Raw genomic sequence first — 19,124 nt, forward strand, 5'->3', positions numbered from 1 at the left:
TCGCTAACGTTTCTCTCAGGCTCCGTTGATCGAAGCATCGTTGTTTCGCATCGATGCGACGCGATGCGAAGCGACACGGAATTATACGATTACATGTACAGTGAATACCCGCTATAAGTCAGTTGCGCGGTTCTCGCGAGAGACATTTAAACGAAATCTGAAGTTCTCGTCGAACGCTGCATTTGACATACACGGTGCACGCTGGGAACGCAAATGTCACTATCCGTCCCTATGTTATAACCCTATGACGATACAATTTTGCACGTAGAAAAAGACAACGAAACTCGATATATACCCCGCGGTGGTGTGGATAGCTCCAATGACTTTTAACCGCGAAGCTTGCACTGACTCACAACGGGGAATTCACTGTACGTGCATGCGCCACGACGCAACGGAGAAACAAGACAAGAAAACTCTTTCTGTAACGTGTCTTTATATATTTTGTAGTTTCTCGCGACACCGGCGAGCCAAATTACGGGACTATCGACCGGATTACGCGGATAACAATGAACAAATTACACGCGCGAACTAGGTAAGTCGTGTCGATTACACTTCCAAGTTGCAACCGTAACGCTAAACGACGGAATCGGTGGTGGCATCCGCGCAGAGATCAGGATCGCGAGACGATTTCCCCACTTTTCGAAGGAGCTTCGAGGTCGCAAAACGCGTAACCTTTCGAAGACATTTGAAAAAGAAGAGGAAATCGAGTCGGGACACACGAAACGAAAACTCGAGTAGCGACGCGAGTAGGCCACCGATTCCGACGGGAAATACTTTTCGAAATGTATATTTCTATGTTCTCGTGGATGCGAGTATGTATACGCGCGTACGAATGCAGTTTGTCAAGCGCAGGCACTCGCCGTGCCATCGTGCCGTGCGAATACATTATTTGTCCCTTGTTGGAATGCCTCCTCCTATCGTTCGCGTGTTTGCTGTTTCTCGCATTGCCCAGTTGCTATTCTCTCTTCTCAACTGGTGTTGCGCGCAACCATGAATATCTCGCTTCGCATAGAATATTTCAAAAGACTCTTTGCGACACGCGTTTCACGAGATTCGGAATACGCGGCCGGTCCGCGACTCGTCCGAAAAGAAACGAGATATCACTTCGATCGACGTCAACGACAGTCTCCCGCGTCCTTGTCCTTGTTGTTCTCGACCCCGACAACTCTCCCGAACAGAAAATCGAAACGAGAGCAGCGAACCGATCGAGGAAGGACAAGGGCGCTGCGAAACCGTGTGTCAATATGGCGACAACGTACGAACGAACGTTGGAACAGATTCGAAAATTGTATAGTACGTCTTCATACATGCACATAAGTTCCGCGCTTCAATCGGAAATGGCGGAAACGATCCGTCGTCGAGTCCTATAGTTTTCGTCGAAACGTTTCAATACGAAAATATTGACCAGCGTCCTCTTCTATTTATCCGAACGGACAAAACCTGTCCTCGAAGCTAAGTATTCTTGCGCGAGTATTCTCCACAAAACGAAACGAAACGAAACGAAACGAAATGAAACGGTCTGTCTTATCCGACAGATACGCGGTTTGGGGCTTTCCTCGACGAACCCGCGACCCGCGCGAGTACTCGTACCGGAAAATTTCGTTGTTGCGCGAGGTCTGCGAGTAGTGTGTCTGATCGCGGAACGATCCTAAGGATTACCGACCAAGCTGTGGCGACGACGCTTCGAGAAACCGCGTTTCCCGCCGACTTCACAGCGCGGAGTCAAATTTACGAATAATCACCTTCGGAATTAGGGTCGTCGGTGAGTGGGGGGAGCGGTGCGTGGGTGGGGGAGAGGTGTGAAAACGGTCGTGAGATTGGTACTCGTTTTCTTAACGCTTTTCGCATACGTAACGGCCAGCCGTTAGAACAGAAAAGACAAGAACGAGAAAACGTATAGACGGAGAGCGGAAAGGGGAGGGAACGCAAGAGTAGAGAAAAACAAGATTAACGTTTTGCCGTCGATCGGAAACGACGATCGCGATCGGAAGATCGAAGCGAGCTACGACTGACACGATGCCACAGTGCGAACGCGGTTGTCGCGGTTGTCTCTCGTCTGTCTCTCTTCTGTCTGTTGTCTGCTTCTCTTCCGTCGCCTGTCGCTACGCAACGATATCCATGTCGGAGGAAGAGTTGGGCGTGGTCGAGTCCAAACTGCCGAGGGTATCCTCGTCCGGTAGACCGTGCTGACATCCCGAAGCTGGCGGGCTCAGAGGAGGAAGATGCGGCGAGGACAGCATCGGATCGCCGCTGTGAATTGGACCGGTCGCGTCGTCCTCCATCAGATCCTCGAGCTGCGACATGCTCAAACTCGTAGCCTCTTCCGCGACCAGGTCCGGAATCTGTCGAATAAATCATGTCCGTTATGTTCTAGTAGTCATAATTCAGGACCAGTTACCGAACGCGGAAAAGCTGCTAGAATGCGAAAAGTGTTGTCCCGATGAATGCGACGACGACGAGGAGTATAGAGGGTACAGAGGGTACAGACTGCGATAGCTACACGAGCTCGCGCACGAAAGAAGAGGACGAACGAGCGAACGATTTCATAGTCTCGTAAGAGCAGATACACAGCGATTATGAAACTAGAAGCGGCAGCGATGCGAACGGTTATTCGGATCAAGGATCGCGAAACCATCACCGTTGTTCGACGCAACCTTGAAAAAAATTGAAACTCGGCTCGATGGTCGCGCGGCGCGGCGCGACGCAGCGTACCTTGCGATGCTCGAGCTTGCTCCGCGAGAAGGCGTTCAGCATACTGCCGGAAGTCGAAGCCCAATTGAAGTCGGAAACCGGCAATCCGTGCGCTTTGGCTTGAAGCTCCAATTCCTGGACTCTTAGAAGCAGCCGACGATTTTGATGCTCCAGCTGCTTGTGTCTGAGCTCGTGCTGCTTCATCCTGGACACTTCGTTCTTCAACAGTTTTATGTATTCGACCGAGGATTTCAGGATCGTGCCTTTGTTCGGTCGGACGTCGCGCACGATTTCGTAATATCTGAAACCAGAGAGAGAACGGCTGAGATCGTTTAGGATTGCGCGGTTCCAATGCCGCCACGAGAACACTATACAGAAAATTCGTCTACTCACGGGTCGTTGGTTTTAGGCAGGAGAGTGCCGAGCTCTTTGATTCTGTCGTTGATGTTGAAACGTCGTCGCCTCTCGACTGCAAACAATCGAACACGATATATCGATTTTGCCGATCCGATAAGGGAACAGTCGGATATAAGTACAAATACAGAGTGCACAGACAGCAAATAGCTCGTTGACAGAGAAGCTACGAATAAATTCGAGATACTTACTCATGTTATGATTGTCTTTTTTCTGCCGATCTTTCGCGAGCGCATGAATCTCCGCCTCGGTGAGCAGCAACGGCTCCGGCTTGATCTGCAGCTCCGGAATACTGCTCAAGCTTCCCGGCTGGCCCTCCTTTAGGCTGTCGCCCAGCGATCCACCCTCGAACGACAGAATATCATCGAGAAGATCCTCCGCCTGCAATCCCATCGATACGACCCCATGTTCTGTCAATCGTTCGAGCAACGGCCAAACGAACCTAACGATTCTACTTTCGATTTTGTAACGCAGTCCACCGGCTACGATTACGCGGTCAAGTTTATACCTACGAGCGAACGCATCGAGGCGTGGCTATGCCAATATGTGTGCCGCGTTAGTTTATTAGTTTAGGTGAATCTCGTTTCGCGTCAGGACTAGTTTTTTCGGCCGCAATCGCCGAATCCTCGCATAACCAATCCATCGCGAGCTCGATTCGCCTCTGTTGGACCGTCCCGTTCTTTTTTCTCCTTGCCGAACCGAGAATTGGTTACGAAACGAGGGAAACGGACAGCGAGGACACGCGAACGCGAGGCAAAGCCATGGAAAAAGAGAACGAGTTCGAAAGAGAGAGGGAGGGAGAGAGAGAGAGAGAGAGAGAGAGAGAGATCGCGCAAGAGAGAGGTAAAACGGAAAAGAAGAGTGTATCGGAGGATGAGGAACCGAACAGAACCACGCGGGGAAATACAGAGCGAGATTGGTGCGCGCGCTATGAATACAGCGCTTATGGCTGTTCAGTTGCGTACGTGTATGTTACGTAAACATTACGTAAGAATAATAACCGACGCTCGTCCATGGAAGAATATGTCGATGCAGAGCCATAGCGAAGACAACGGGCGGCATGAAAACGGGACGAGCAGGTGGTAGGGCGAAAGATCGCGAGATCGAGAGAGCAACAAAGCGAGAGAGGACGAGAAAACGAAAGGAGAAAGGCGCGCGGTCGCGGCCGTCGCGACGCGCGACGCCAAATTAGTAGTCGAACTAATCGTTATCGTTGTCGTTATCTCTCCTTCGAGACCAAATTATCGTACTCTTTCATTAGGTAGCGTCGTCGACGATAACGATTCCACCGATATCTCTGCACGTACTTCCGTCCGAAAATCCTCCGAAGATCGTATACGATATATCTCCGATCCGATCGATTTCGAACTCGATGGCGACCCAGTTGTCTGGTCGGTGACTTTTGTTTCTGGTTTGTTGGATCGCATCCGGCTCGCATAATAAATCGTGGTCGAAGCCCAAAGTTCGACGCGATCTCCCTTGGAGTGGAAACGAAGGATGAAACAGCGAAGGATGAGAACGGAGAGGCGAGAGAAGAATTCGCATGGTCTGGCCGAGATTGTAAGCGGGGTCAAATTCACCGTGCAAAAGGAGAAGGCAAACGGGAGCGAGCAAACGCGGATTCTCGTTTGTTCGTTATCGAGACCGGTATGCGGCGCGACGCGAGGTGACGCGAAACGACGCGACGCGATGCGATGCGATGCGACGCGAGCCGACGAGACGGTATATTGACTCGTGGCGAGGAGGTGGAGCAGTGAAACGCGGCCGTTATAATTTCCAACACGAATATTACTGATTAGCCGACGACACCATCTCGGCGATAACGCGTTTGCCGGGCCTGTCCCGTTTGCACCGTCGATCTGTCGCGACGCCGCCTCTCGAGAACGTAATTCGAGCAAAGCCGTTGACTCTCGGGAACGATGCGCGTGCGAACAGCTTAACCGGCACGCAACGCTTTTTATTGCTCGCGTTTCAACCGCTTCCGCGGCAGAGTTTACACCTTGGGGGGCAGCCTCCTCTTTCCACGAAGTTTATCGTTTCTACGTGCACCGGTCGTTCGCGCCTTGCCGCCAACTCGTTGTTTTCATTCAGGTATTACCGTCGGGAGAATCTGGGTTCTTATCCGTTATCTTGCGAGACATTTATTCTATCTCCTCCTCCTCTCTCTCTCTCTGTCTCTCTCTCGCTCTCTGTCTCTCTTTTCCTCGACAAATGCTCCAACAGCATCTCGGCCGTGGGCGCGTTTGATCGAAAGAAACGCTGCGGCAGAATAGTTTCCATCGCGATACCGCTGCCGATCGATATCGGACGCGGACGCGCGCTCGAATAGTTCCACACCCAACGCGTTTATGGCATCAAGCGTAAACGCGTTAGTCTTTACTTTCGTACATTCGAATCGCGCGTCCCAGATCCACGATGAAACTCGATCGTGGAACACCCGTCGAAACGACGATGGTGGTGATAATAATAATAATAATAATAATAACAACAATAACAAATGCGATAACGATGATAACGGCGACGACGATAACAATTCGTATAGAGTTAATAGCGACAGGCGAAGAGCGATAGCAATGCCAGGTTGTTGACGGTGTGTTACGCGCTTTTCCGGTGACGATAGGCGACTCTCGAGGCGAAAAATCGAACAAGACTCGCGAACAAACAAGTTCAAACTCACCTTACACCTGCGAGCTATTATATTGAATACAGGCATCTTATCGAAGCAGCGGCGTCAGCGGCGAACTCGATGGAAACAAACAACGGAACGAAATCGAAACGGTCGCGATCGCGATCGCGGTCGCGGTCGCCTCGCGTCGAAGCAAGACCGCCACGATGGGCGTGGGCGTACTGGACGGTGTCGAACAGTTTCTTTGGAAACCGATCGGTACGGGTCCCGAATCCCGACGCGCGTTGTCCTCTTCCAGTCGTCTACGAGCCGAATGCTCGGATCGTGATTGCGATCGGTTCTATCCTATCCTCCCTCGACGATTTCCACTGGCACGAAGGGTGAACGGACCATCGACCGTGTCGTCGATCGGCGACTTTCCTCACTCGGCGACCGTGTTTCTTCTCAACCGATACGCGAATCGTGACGAACGATCCGCCGAAAATCCGATTAGCCGGAATCGTGGGTGTCCTCTTCGATGCAAGGTAACCGATGCAAACGAAAGCGAGCATATCACGTTCGAGGGGATCGACCGGATACGAATCGTCGTTGTCAACGACCACCGGCAACGGACCGGGTTAGCTCTCAGGATAAGGGCAAGGATACGAGCATGACCGCGAACGCGGGTAGAAACGCGGCCGAGAATAGGAACGAGAACGAGAACGAGAACGGGAGTCCGAACCGTAGCGGCAATAGTAACAGTGACGGCAATGACAACGACAACGACAACGTCAACGCTCGTGCGAATAACGAGCGCATTTTTCGAAGCGAACGAGTCGTCGATACGACGCTGGATCGCGACAACCTTGCGATTTCTTCTCGTACCGCTGCTTCGTCGCGACTCGGCTACCTACGATTAAGCACCTCAAGGTTGCGGTTACCCAATATCGTATCTGCCGATCTCCTCGGGGCGTGGAGGGAGAACGCGCTAAACTGTCGAACAGTCGCGCGCGAAGCAAGTAGAAGCGAGAAACGGATCGGCACCACCGACGCGAGAAAACATGCCAGCATGCCGCGAAACAACCGTTCAATCCTGTTCGAGTTCTCGTTCTCGCCGCGAATTCGAATCCTCCTCGAGAACTGCGTCACACTTCGGATCGATCCGTCGCTCGATACAGAGTCGTTATCGTCGCGGGTCGGAAGCGATAAGCCGACATCTCCTCCCGCGGAAAATCTGCTCCACTCCGCCGCCGCTATTGCACCGTTTCGCGGAAAACTGGTTCTTCCTCGTCTCGATCGGTCACCGGTTTCCTCGGAGTATCCATGATTCGGTCCCGTGTTACAGTTGCGAACGCTCGCAACTCGCTCGTTCTTGTCCGTCCTGGCGACGATTCGTCTTCGATTCGAGTTCGGACGGGCGAGTAAGGCGCGCGCGTGCACGCGCGCGCGCCACAGGTGTTTCTCGCGGTTGACGCGAAAACGAGGAGACACGAGAAACGCGAGACACATGCAGGAAACGATCGATCGTCTCGTATGAAACACCGTGTTGTCGCCCGGCGATCAAGTTTAAGCAGAATTTCGGGGTGCGTCAAGTTGTAACTTCGAGCGTCGCCCGGCACGTTTCGGTATTGGTCGCTACTGCTCGAATACGAATACGCGAAGCGGGCCACGCGCCACGCGCCACGAGAGCTCGATGCCCCACGCCCGCTTTCCGCTATCGTCTCTCGACGTACCCGCTTCCACCCGCCAGCCGCCTAGCAGCTACTCGCTACCCGGGAACCGCCAAACGTTCCCACCCGTCGCGACGCGTCGCGTCGCATCGCATCGTATCGCACTAGCATTCTGCTTATCCATCGAAGTCGCGTCACAGGCTCGTCGTCTGTCACCGGTCGTCTGTCTCGTCTCTCGTCTCTCGTCTCTCGTCGACGCGGGGATTCGTTTGCTCCGTGGTCCACATTCCACTCCGGACAGCAATCTATCGATTTCCGGATGCGTTTTCCGGAGAAATCCGCGGTCTCCGGTCTCTTCTCGTCTCGGCGGTTTCGCATCGTCCTTTCGAAATTTTCCTCCTCGCGTTCGCTCGATCAATTTCTCTTTCGGCTCCGTTCACATTAGAAATTCTCGTCTCGCGCAGGACGTTCGACGCAAGGTACGCAAGGTACGTACACATGTATTCGGGTATTCGATTGCGATAACGGAGAGTCGGTTTCTCCGTTAAGTGGGTTGTACGACGCGATCGCAATACACGCGACGCGTACGTTCGTCCGTAGCTACGGTAGTTGCGCAGATACCTGCTCGAACAGGTACCCATACCCATCGAACGGTAAATAGCTCGATCGCTATTGTAGAGAACGCGGCGGAAACGTCGGTGGAAATTGCGCGCGAAACGCCGCGAACGACGTACGTAATACGTAAACAAATCGAGACCGTTTCCGTTTGTAGCAAGTTACCAGCGTCGAGAGAGATCTGGGCGGTGCTGGTGGGTCGACGGGAAGGTTTCAGAAGGTTCCCTGCAAGTTCTCGTCGCCATTTATATCGATACATCCCCGATTGTTCTGCTATCGCTTGTCTAGGCGCATGAAAAAACGAAGCGAAACGTGCGGTCCGCGTGTGGCTCGGCTAGGACAGAAAATCGCCTAGATGAATTACGTTACCTCGGAATTGCTGGTAGCGACGCTGGAAAGGCCCGGAGACATGCCGCCGGACGTGGGATCCGGGCTAGCCGTCACCGAATTGCCGTGCGACAGCACCGTGGCCGCATGCGGGTGTGGATGTGGCTGCTGTTGCGGGTGCTGATGTGGCTGCTGTTGCGGCGGTGGTTGTTGTTGTTGTTGTTGCTGTTGCTGTTGCTGTTGCTGTTGCTGCAACTGCAACTGTGGCTGAGGGTGCGGGTACGATGCCAGATGAGGGTGTTGCGGTTTCGGATGATGCACCGTCGGTCCCGGCGGTGCGCTCTGGATAACCATCGGACCGGACGCGGACACGTTCTCGACCGAATTTTTCCCAAGGACGCTCTCGGTCTCGACGCAACCGATCGCGCCGCCGCGAAACGATTCGTGCAGATACTGTCGCACTTGGTTCTTCTGCTTCTGAACGACATGATAGCGCGTCGGATTCTCCAACAGCGTGCGTACCTGCAAATAGAAGAACCTTTGGATTTTTTCCCAGTTTTCGAACCGTCTGTCTCTTCCCCGGCACCGACGGGAAACGTTCTCGACGCTGTTCCAGCGTCGGTCGCGAACAGGTTGTTCTCCCGGATCGGTTATCAAAAGGCTCTGAAGACAAATTTCTGTGGAATCGTCGAAGGACGAGACATACTACATACTCGTCGTCCGACAACAATGGTCTTCCGCTTTGCGTTCGCGTTTGCGCGCACGAGATTGCGCGACCGTTATCGGTGGAACGCGACGGAACGTAAAAATAAGCGTTGAAATGCGCCTCCGTAACCGTGCAGTTATCTCGTAACGCGTATCTTCGTGCTTTACTCTTTGGCATAATCTGTGCCTACGCCGCGTGTATAGCTACACCTCGAAATATTGTAACGGCGCGCAAGCTTTCAACGTGGAGGAGGAGAGACAGCGGGTGGAGGAGAAACGGAGAGATGGAAAGATATGTGGACGGAGATACAGAGATAAAGGGTAAGAGAGATACAGTGATAAAAAGAGGGGGGGGGGGAGATACAGTGATAAAGAGAGGGGGGAGATGAAAGAATGACGTATATACTTGCAAGACTTGTGGCGGCACGTCCACCCCGATGGTCGAGAGGGACGCGGGGGGTACGGGTCTGGGAGGAGCAGCTGTCGGTCTCTGCTGCTGCAAGCTCTGACGAAATTCTGCCTCCCGCCTCTCTTGTTCCTGCTGCTGCTCTCGCATCAGCTGGAGCTTCAATTGCGTGCGCGAGGTGGGCGTCGCAGTCTTGAACGTTGGTGGACTGAAAACCATCGAAAACGGTTTTTCGAACTTTTGCGCTACAGTTCCCCGGGCACCGCGATCAACGGCTGCACCGTCGAGTCGATCTCTCGATCGCCCGATCCAGCGCCTCCGCAATACGAGCAGAAGTTCGATCCTCGCACACGAAACTGCTGTGCGAGCGTGATGTTAGGGAGGAGACGAGCGAGGAACAAAGTTTACAATCGAATTAACGCCTAAACGACTCGGACGGGCCCGCGGCTGTGAGAACGCGTCGCGCGATGGTTGGGATATTAAAAATAGGGCGTACCCGCTGTCGCTACCGGTACACGCGAGTTCGCAGCGAGAATGGTTCGCGCATGATCGTAATTCGATGTCGTAACGCGAAACTCGGAAACGTTTTGTCCGCTGCAGCGACTGTTTGAACGAACCGAGACAGTCGGATAATAGCGTTTGTCGATCATCTTTCACGTTGCATCCGTACGGAAGAATCGGCTACGTATATGGATATGTACAGGAAAATGGAAAATGTAAATAAGATCGCTCGATTTTTCTTCGAATCGAACCGATAGACGGACCAACGCGACGCGCGAAGCTCGCTTAAAAGATATTCCTAATTTGGGAACAAAGCCAAGCGCGGTGGCTAGAAGAAAACGAAAATAAAGGTATTGCGCAAGTTGGACCAAGCTTTGCTGCTCATTCACGCAGCCGCAATAATTTTCCTTTTTTCCGTCCTTTCTTCGTTCGTCTCTGTCCGTTTCTCGATTTTCCTGTTGTCTCATCCTACTCTCGCGTTTTCCTCGTTTTCATCATCTCCTTCTTCGGATCCTTCCTTTCCGACGAGCGTGCACGTACATATGCATGCTGAAGCGTTCCCGGTTATCTCGCACCGATTCGGAGCTGGTCGCGTCGTTTCTTTCGCGCAGTGTTGTGTTACGCAACCATCTTCGACGAAAAGCTAAACCAGTTGTCCTACATACATATATTGTTCCGTCTCACCTACGTCCGCAACCGTTCTCTTACTCTCGAATCCCGTTTCTTCTTCCCTTTTTATTTTTTCTCGCATCGTTCGGTCTCCTTTCCGTTTCGCGTCGCGTCGTATCGTTTCGTTTGCCTGTCCTTTATATCCCCTAACCATCGAACTCTCGACACCGGGCGAATCGATCTGAAAACCGTTCTCCGTGGAGGTTTCGGTCGAAAACGAGTTCGACTCGCCTAAAATAAGAAAGAAAAAGAAAAAATGACCGTGATCGTTCGCAAGAGTCGCGCGCGTGTCTAAGCGTTTTTGACGCGCGACAATTGGGTCGATTTCGAGGCACGTTTCGTCCCCTCGCTTTCTCGAATTCGAGAGCGCGCTCATTGGAAATCGACGGTGACGATGACGATCGCGATGACGATGACACGGTGACACGGTGACACGGAGGCGGTGTCGGTGACGATGACGGTGACGGCGAAGACGTCGTCGACGACGCGGCGATGACGCGGTGCCTGTAGCTGTGTTACACGGATCGGTAACCCCCGGGCTGACGCGTTTGATAGGGACGGTGTTTGTCGGGCGTGGGTCGTCCGAGAGAGGATCGGAAACGCAAGAAGGAGAAAGAAATCGACGAGAAGCGAGAAAGAGCGGCGCGGGACGGAGCGAAAATCGCGAACGAGCGGGACCATTGGCAAAGTCGACGAAAGATTCCCACGCAAGATTCAAGGACTCGCTTTTATATTTAGACGCTGTGTTTACGATCGAGAAGAACGCACACGCGCCGATAAAGAGAAGCGAGCCGAGCGGATAAATTTTCGTCGTGCCGATCGTACAGTCCGGCGAGAAGTTTTGCGCGGGCGATCGCGGTCGAACGACCGTAGAAAAATCTACGATACAAAATAGAACGAATGACGGAGAAACCGCGCGGCGCGGTAGAAACGGAATAAAAGACGCTGATGTTCAAACAGGCAAACAGACAGAGAGAGAGAGAGAGAGAGAGAGAGAGAGAGAGAGAGAGAGAGCAAGAGCGGGACAAATTGGACTAGGGACGACGCACAAGGAAGTCGAACCGTTTGAACAGATCTGTACCAGCCTTGCGGACGAGTGACGCGCAGCGGCCGCGCAAACGCAAGGTTCGCGGGCCGAGGATTGCCGGGCAACGAGGACGACGTGGTCGTGGTTGCCGTCGTGACCATCGTGCCGTCGACGATCGACGGATCCATCTCGAGAATCATGCGTAAATCTTCGTCGATGCCGATGTGCACGCGCACGCGTTGTTCCTCCCGGCGTTCCCGGCGTTCACGTCGGTCCTCTTGATCCCGACGATAATCGGTGGATCCTCCGACGGGTTCGGTTGTACGCGGGAAACCCGCGCAAACGTCGCTCGTGCTCTTCGCTCGCGCGTTCTCGTTGCCGTTGTAGTTGTTGTCGCAGCCTCTCGGGAACGCAAACGGCAGCGAGCTGGTGGTCGGCCGATCGTTGCAACGCGGAAACGGAATCGACGCGAACGGAGAGAACGCGTGCGTCGACGGTGGCACCGAGGACGTCGTCGTCTTCGTCGTCGGTGCGACCGCTCGGGCTGCTGGCACCGAGTTTGAGTCCGGTTTCGGTATCGAGAGCGAACCCGATTCCCGTCTCTTCGCCGTTTCCGTCTCTGTCTCGGTCTCCGTTTCGGTTTCGGTTTCCGTTTCTGGTTCCGCTTCCGCTTCCGATTCGGAAACTTGGAATTTCGATTTCGCGCTGGAAATCGATGGGACGGAGGATCGCGAGACTCGCGAGCGCGAGCGCGACCGCGAACGCGAACGCGAACGCGAGCGCAAACCGCACCACCAACTCGTCAACGGTTTCGCGAAGGTTGATCTTGCCGATGCGTGAACTATAGACGATTGCGTTGTTGTCGTCGTCGTCGTCGTCGTCGTCGTCGTCGACGTGGTCGTCGTTATTGTTCCAATTCTAGTCTCGTAAGCGAACGCTGTGCCGGTCAAAGGTCGGCCGACGTCGTTTATTCGATTTAACCGCGACACTAGATCTTCGAATTCGACGATCTGTCGCACGGTGTCGGCCGATATCTGTTGCATGTCTCCCCAGTGGGAGATGAACCCGCCTCGCGACCGAACGAACCGAGACGTCGCGACGCTACTAAAACCAGCATTTGCGCTCGTTCCCTGTCAAAGACGCGTTGTCAACGACGACGCTGTCGGCATCGTGAAACCGGTGCTCGTGATTCTAAACGTGGATTCGTTTAGTTACTCGCGTTCGTTCCCACCCTCGATCTCCTTTAAATTGCGAGTACGAGTAGGAGCGCCACCGGGCCGTCGCGCATTCGCGCGGCCGCGCCAACTCTCGCTAGTACCTAATCGCGCATACGTTCGCATTCGTTCGCATTTGCTCGATGAGAAAACGAACGCGTTGCGACCAGAAATCAACGTACAGTCGAAATCCGAATCCGAGAAGCTGGATAGCTTCGGAGCTCGTTGCGACAGGAGTCGAGATGGCGAACCAGTGGGGAAAACGATTGTCGCTTGTAAGTACGTACAGACTCGCGCGGCAGCTGGATCCGCAGCCGCGAATACGACCGAGCCCGGCCGAATCGTATCGAATCGAATCGAGTCGGGCCGAGTCGAGCGCAGCCGAACGTCGTCGAACCGCGACGGCGCGTACGAGAGGAAGAGCGAGCGGCGAAAGCATTCGCGCATACGCTATCTATAGCCAAACAGCGTGAATTCCATGCAGCGACGACGACAACCAGTTACGTACCAGTTAATAAGCCGCCCGAACGTTCGGTAATTTTCCGCGAGAACCGATCGCGTCTACATGTATAGACCCGCCTCGGTGACGCGGCGTCAACGATCGAGATCGAGAGCGAGAGCGAGATGCGAGCAACGTACCTGTCGGTATTCGGTGTACGACTCTTTAACTCGTAATACATGATATCTTGCATCGGCGTTGGCAGGAAAGACAAAGTTTGCTCCCAATCGTCCTCGGCGTTGCATCCGTTTCCTTGGAGGTTGGCCGGTTGATCGAACCCGATCCCGGCGCATTTTTGCTCGCATCGTCGCCCCGACATGTCAGCCTCCCGATACTCCAGGTCCGCCGTGATAGCGGCCAGATCGAAGCCCATATCGATTCCGGACTCCTCCATTCTCGAGATCGCGGTACGATCGCGGCAGGATCACGGATATCGATGACGCTTAACAAGTGGCGCGACGTTTAGACGTTACTGCGCTGGCCACGGCGGACCAGTCAGTCTCGCCGAATTTTTTTCGGGAAACTGTTGGTACAGGGATCCGGGTTGGGAATCGGGACCGGGGATGGGAATCGGGATCGGGACGGGAATCGGGATCGGGGTCGGGGAGTGGGAGCAGAGTCGGGATTACAGTCGAGATCGGAGTCACGATCGCGATCGCGAGTAGAACGTTGTTGTCGAGGTTTGCTTTCCAGCGTGGCGCCTCCCCACTGGCAAAAGTCAAGACTCGCGCGTGTCGAGCGATAATCGGAGCGAGAGGCGACGGCGGACGGTGGACGCGGAACTCGAGAGCCGCGCGAGAACTGCTAACTGAGGGGCTGGGGACGTACGGGAATATGTAGAACCACGACCGACCGATATGCTCGACACGCTCGACGTTCGATGCTCGACGCTCGATGCTCGATACTCGATGCTCGATGCCCGCCGATCCTCGATACGGCGGACAACCGATCAACGACCGTCCAACGACCGACGAACCACGGAAAACGGAAGCCGAAAAGATCGCGGGCCGCGCGGAACAGCGTCTGCGATTTTCTGACGGTTACCCCCATCCCGTGTTATTGAAGACAAGCGAGAGAAAGCGGACAAACGAGTATCGTACGCTCTCCCGAGCGACGTTCCCGCGCGGTTTGTCGACCGACGAGAAAATTCGTACTGGAACCGTGCGTTTCAGCCGAGTACAACCAACGGCAGGGTGCCATCGACGAAGGAGAGCGCCCGCAAGACGAGAATTTCCCGTCGCCTCGCGTCGCCTCGCCTCGCCTCGCCTCGCCGCGCCTCGCCGCGCCACGACCAGGATTCGAAAGGCCGCGCAGTGGCGCGTCATCGTAGCGAGAACGCCAGCGCGATCGCCATCGCGTGCGCAAGCGCGTACGCGAACCCGCGCGATTCATTGCGGGTACCGCCATCTTGTGGACAACTCTAGAATCTTTTGAAGCGATCGGATTCTCCGCTTTCTTCGCTCAAGCTCTCTCTCTCTCTCTCTGTCTCGACAGTGAATTCTCGTTGTATGTCAGTCCCGCCGTTTCTTTTACTGACACGAATACGAAATCGGAGGTTCTCGCCGAGCGTCGCATTCGAAGTACACAGGTCACGCTGGAAACCTAAGAGTCATATCCCAGAGTTGTGCTAATTCAGTTACGTTGTAATTCAATGGCACAATTGAATGACATTGCATTTCAATTATATAGTAATTCAACTATGTCGTAACTGAATTACATAATTCAAACCTTTCAATTAAGTCATATACTAATTATTTTAATCAGATGTGTAATTGAAATACAATATAATTGAAATATTTTAATCAGATGTGTAATTGAAATACAATATAATTGAAATATTTTAATCAGATGTGTAATTGAAATACAGTATAATTGAAATATTTTAATCAGATGTGTAATTGAAATACAGTATAATTGAAATATTTTAATCAGATGTGTAATTGAAATACAATATAATTGAAATATTTTAATCAGATGTGTAATTGAAATACAGCTCACCAAATTGTGTATAGCCCAGAACTTTGAAGAATTCTGAAGACACCCAATCTTCAGCAACTTTTGGATGTTCTGTATATGATAAAGCCAACATCCACACAAAATGAAAGAAATTTTTCTACGGCTACAGATTTTGTCACAAAAAAAGGAAGTAGATTGTCTGATTCTACATTAGACGCCTTATGCTTCTTAAGAAGTCATTTCAAAACAAAAGCGTAATGTTTCACTGTATAAAAGTTTGGTTTTAAATAAATAAATTTATCGGTTATATTTAGCGTCTATTTTTTCCTTGTTTTTAAAGTTATGTACATATTGAACAGGAATAAACACTGAGTTAAAGTTTTTTGCCCTTTCGATAAATATTATTAACGATATTCCAAATATTATAAGTTTCCCAATATTTTTTTATTCTATTACAAATTCTCGAGAATTCTCGAGAAATTTCGAGAAATATAGTCTTGTTTCTCATTTCTCGAGAAATGAAAATGTTGAGAAATCAGGAACGCTCGAGCTTCGGCCACTCACCGCGGTGGTGTGAGTTTTTCCACTGACTTTAAACCGCAAGGTTGGCACTGTCATACAACGAGAATTCACTGTATCTCGTATCTTTGTTCGGGATCGCCGCAGCCTCGGAACAGCGTCGGAACCAGCGCACGGTCCGTTTTCCGATGTTTCGCGCAACCGATAACGGCACCGGTTCTTCTGGACAACGGTGCGATGCATCGCGCTGCGCCGCGATTATGCAACCAACCGATTTAGCGGACAGACCCGTTCTCATATTTATGAAGTGAACGCAGTATGCGCCATGCATACTCGCGTACACTTACACGCGCGTACAATCGCGAATCGTGCGACGCGACGGATAAGGTCGTGTCGGCTCGAGTTATTCGACCGGCATACACAAACTGTGTGCCGAAAACATGACGCAAGGTTCGGCAAGCATTCGTCGGCCTCTCCGCTGTTTACTCGGAAAAGGTAGAACGCGAAATGCAAAACACGAAACATCAAATACGAGTAATTTGCTGACAACGGAGTTTCGACCGGCAACGAAACCGATACAGGAGCCCCGATAAATTTGTTTCGACCCAGTTGGCCGATCGACGACACGAAAAGCGGTTCGGCGATGAATTTAATACTTTTCGCTCCTCCGAGTCTCGCGTTTCTCCTGCTAACAACGTTGCTGCGCCTCGCTGGCGTTCGACCGTTCGAACAAGGGAGGAACCGATTCCCTCCGGAGATATCGGGAAAGCTGGACGAATACTGGAACACGTACAAGGTACGCGAGGACGTTTCACGGTCAACGATCCACACGAACTCACGATGTATTTTTGGTATTATCTTTAGGCTCGGTACAACAAGACTTATCCGGACAATACGGAGGCGGCGAGAAGAATCGCTTGGGAGGAAAATTTGGTGACGATTTACAAGCACAACATAATGGCGGCAGCGGGTCATCACAGCTACACGCTTCGCGACAATCACATCGCGGACCTCGGAACCAGGCAATACGTTCGAGACATGGTTCGTGGGAAAGACGTTTCTCCCGATCGCCGTACTGTCTCACCGTCCTGTTCGCCGTTTGGTTACAGGTAAAACTGCTACCGAGCCGCAAGCGGCGCGTAGCGAGCGAGCCGATGGTTGGGGCGGCATTGCCCGATCCGCGGCGCGTACCGCCGCGATTCGATTGGCGCGAAGCCGGTTTTCAAACTCCCCCGGAAAACCAACAGAGTTGCGGCAGCTGTTACGCCTATTCGATAGCCGGCACTATCCAGGGGCAAATTTTCAAACGGACCGGCCTGCTGATCCCTCTGAGCGAGCAACAATTGATCGATTGCAGCACCTCCGCCGGCAATTTGGGCTGTTCCGGCGGCTCCCTGAGGAACACGCTCAGATATCTCGAGCGAGCGAAAGGGTTGACGGATCGTGATCGCTACCCGTACGAAGGCAGAGTATGTTTTCCATGCGTATCACCCGGCCGATGAATTTCCCTGCCGTTTTTTTCGTTCTTGTTTCCTGTTCGCACAACGGCGAACGAAATTGTTGAATCGTTTTCGTTTGCTTCGACGCAGCAAGGTCCCTGCCGTTTCCAGGAAGACTGGAGCGTCGTTAACATTACTTCGTGGGCAGTGTTGCCGGCGCGCAACGAGAAATCTCTGGAAGCTGCCGTGGCGACCGTAGGTCCGATCGCGGCCTCGATAAACGCCAGTCCAAAAACGTTTCAACTGTATCAGTGAGTATGGTTTCTTATCTATCGCAGAAGCGACATTTCGGCGAGAAAGCATCTTTCGAGAATGGAGGTAAGCACCGAAATCGTGGAGTCGAGCGTATCTCGTACGGCCCTGTCCGCGGCCTCTTCCAGTTCGAAATGGTTCTTTTTTCACGAGAAAAGAAAAACAAAACGCGGAGCCTGCTGAAAACCTTGCCCGACAAGCCGCGAGTCAGCCGAAAGGAAATAAACGGAAGTGGACGGAAGAAAGCGCAGATAAAATTGTTGACACGAGATCGAGTCGTGTTCGACGAATGTTTACGCGAAAAACGAAAACTCGTATCGCCCCCCTTTCACAGATACTCGAAGAAATTGGTCCAATTACGCGATAACCTTTGTTGCATCGTCCACGAGATGCCCCTGAAGAGACAACGGGCCAGTCATTGGACTCGCGATTCGCTGTTGAAAAGGGTACGGAAGTAACGTCGGCCAGCTGGTCGGATGAATCGCGCGATCACCGTTCTCTTCTTCGCTTTCTTCGCCTTCGCTTTCGAACCCACTAGCATGCCTACTCATTTTCCCAGTTCGGATGAAACAGTGACCGACTGACGATTTCGAATTACAGCCAAGGAGTCTACGACGACGAGACTTGTAGCTCGGACAACGTGAATCACGCCATGCTGATCGTTGGGTACACGCCAACCGAGTGGATCTTGAAGAATTGGTGGGGCGACGGATGGGGTGAAAACGGCTACATGCGATTGGCCAAGAACAAAAATCGATGCGGCATTGCCAATTACGCGGCTTACGCGAAGGTTTAGCGGCACTTCGTTCGGTGGAATCGCAACGAGCCGACCGCTTTCATCATTGTGATTTCTGGTTATGATGCAATCGTTATCGCGCGTTGTCTCGTGGAACTACAGAGCCTCGTCTCATTTTCTTTCGTTCCGCATCGATCCGATCCAGATCATTAAAGACGGAGGGAAACAAGAAAAAATATTTTGATTATCCTTGCGTATTCTCGAGCGACAACGAAGCGTTCCGAAATCGGATAGCGTCTACATTCCGACGGCGTTTGCGAAAAAGGAAACGGCTGTTCCGCTTACTGCGGTAGCGGGTCAGCATAGTTTCATCGTTCTAGGAAGCGATAATTCGATCGGCCTTGAATCGAGCGACAGAATCCAACGTTCCGGCCGGAGATGAGACCTATTATATGTACATGTACCGCGAACGAATGCGACTGAAACTTTTCGCGAGAAAAGTAGCGGATAATTGTATCGCGAATTCCGCATACCATGTTTGCTATTCGCCTTGGACGAATGTTTAGTACGACCGTTCCCGATCTACCTGTCTACATTGTAGGTACAGGTATATAGGTTTGCGTTTGCGTTTGCGTACACGTGTACGCGGTGAAGCGGGTAAATCGGCTACCGGAAATCGTAGAATCCGCCGAGAAATTCGGTGGTTAGAGAAAGTAGATGGAGAAAAGGGATGGACCGGGAAGGGACGGGAAGGGATGGTAAACGAGACGAAGCGAGACGAAGCGAAACGACTCGACGAAGAGAGGCATGTTCGTGGCG

At 52.4% G+C, this 19,124-nt stretch overlaps 2 protein-coding genes across 8 annotated transcripts; one reads left to right on the forward strand and one right to left on the reverse strand.

The window, feature by feature from the left end:
* Positions 1–413: 413 nt before the first annotated feature.
* Mitf (transcription factor Mitf) lies at positions 414–14,649 on the reverse strand. 7 transcript variants are annotated; one of them, XM_076785629.1, is made up of 7 exons: positions 13,484–14,649; positions 9,434–9,641; positions 8,365–8,844; positions 3,297–3,486; positions 3,085–3,160; positions 2,713–2,992; positions 414–2,342 (listed from the first exon to the last, which is right to left on the reverse strand). In XM_076785629.1, exons 1-7 carry the CDS (start codon positions 13,735–13,737, stop codon positions 2,103–2,105), a joined length of 1,728 nt encoding a protein of 575 aa, XP_076641744.1. In that variant the 5' UTR covers positions 13,738–14,649; the 3' UTR covers positions 414–2,102. The 7 variants fall into 7 exon arrangements, 5 of the variants coding, with proteins under 5 accessions (XP_076641744.1, XP_076641746.1, XP_076641741.1 ...); XM_076785631.1 differs by having other exon boundaries at positions 9,438–9,641; positions 13,484–13,635; XM_076785626.1 differs by lacking the exon at positions 13,484–14,649 and adding an exon at positions 11,685–12,871.
* Positions 14,650–15,849: 1,200 nt separating this feature from the next.
* Ctsl4 (Cathepsin L4) lies at positions 15,850–18,991 on the forward strand. Its single transcript, XM_076785633.1, has 5 exons — positions 15,850–16,614; positions 16,683–16,859; positions 16,928–17,287; positions 17,408–17,568; positions 18,170–18,991. The coding sequence occupies exons 1-5, from the start codon at positions 16,462–16,464 to the stop codon at positions 18,363–18,365; spliced, it is 1,047 nt and encodes a 348-aa protein (XP_076641748.1). The 5' UTR covers positions 15,850–16,461; the 3' UTR covers positions 18,366–18,991.
* The last annotated feature ends 133 nt before the right edge of the window (positions 18,992–19,124 follow it).

This window comes from Halictus rubicundus, chromosome 3, assembly GCF_050948215.1.
Source record: "Halictus rubicundus isolate RS-2024b chromosome 3, iyHalRubi1_principal, whole genome shotgun sequence".
NCBI lineage: Eukaryota > Metazoa > Arthropoda > Insecta > Hymenoptera > Halictidae > Halictus > Halictus rubicundus.

Bases quoted from the DNA above. Each gene is read 5' to 3' on its own strand.
- Mitf (XM_076785626.1), bottom strand. From the start codon at position 12,673: ATGCAACAGATATCGGCCGACACCGTGCGACAGATCGTCGAATTCGAA. The intron at 3,487-8,364 runs GTAACGTAATTC...ATGGGATTGCAG, and splicing joins TCGCTACCAGCAATTCCGAG to GCGGAGGATCTTCTCGATGA. The intron at 2,993-3,084 runs GTGAGTAGACGA...CTCTGGTTTCAG, and splicing joins CTGCCTAAAACCAACGACCC to ATATTACGAAATCGTGCGCG.
- Ctsl4 (XM_076785633.1), top strand. From the start codon at position 16,462: ATGAATTTAATACTTTTCGCTCCTCCGAGTCTCGCGTTTCTCCTGCTA. The intron at 16,615-16,682 runs GTACGCGAGGAC...TATTATCTTTAG, and splicing joins AATACTGGAACACGTACAAG to GCTCGGTACAACAAGACTTA. The intron at 17,288-17,407 runs GTATGTTTTCCA...GCTTCGACGCAG, and splicing joins GCTACCCGTACGAAGGCAGA to CAAGGTCCCTGCCGTTTCCA.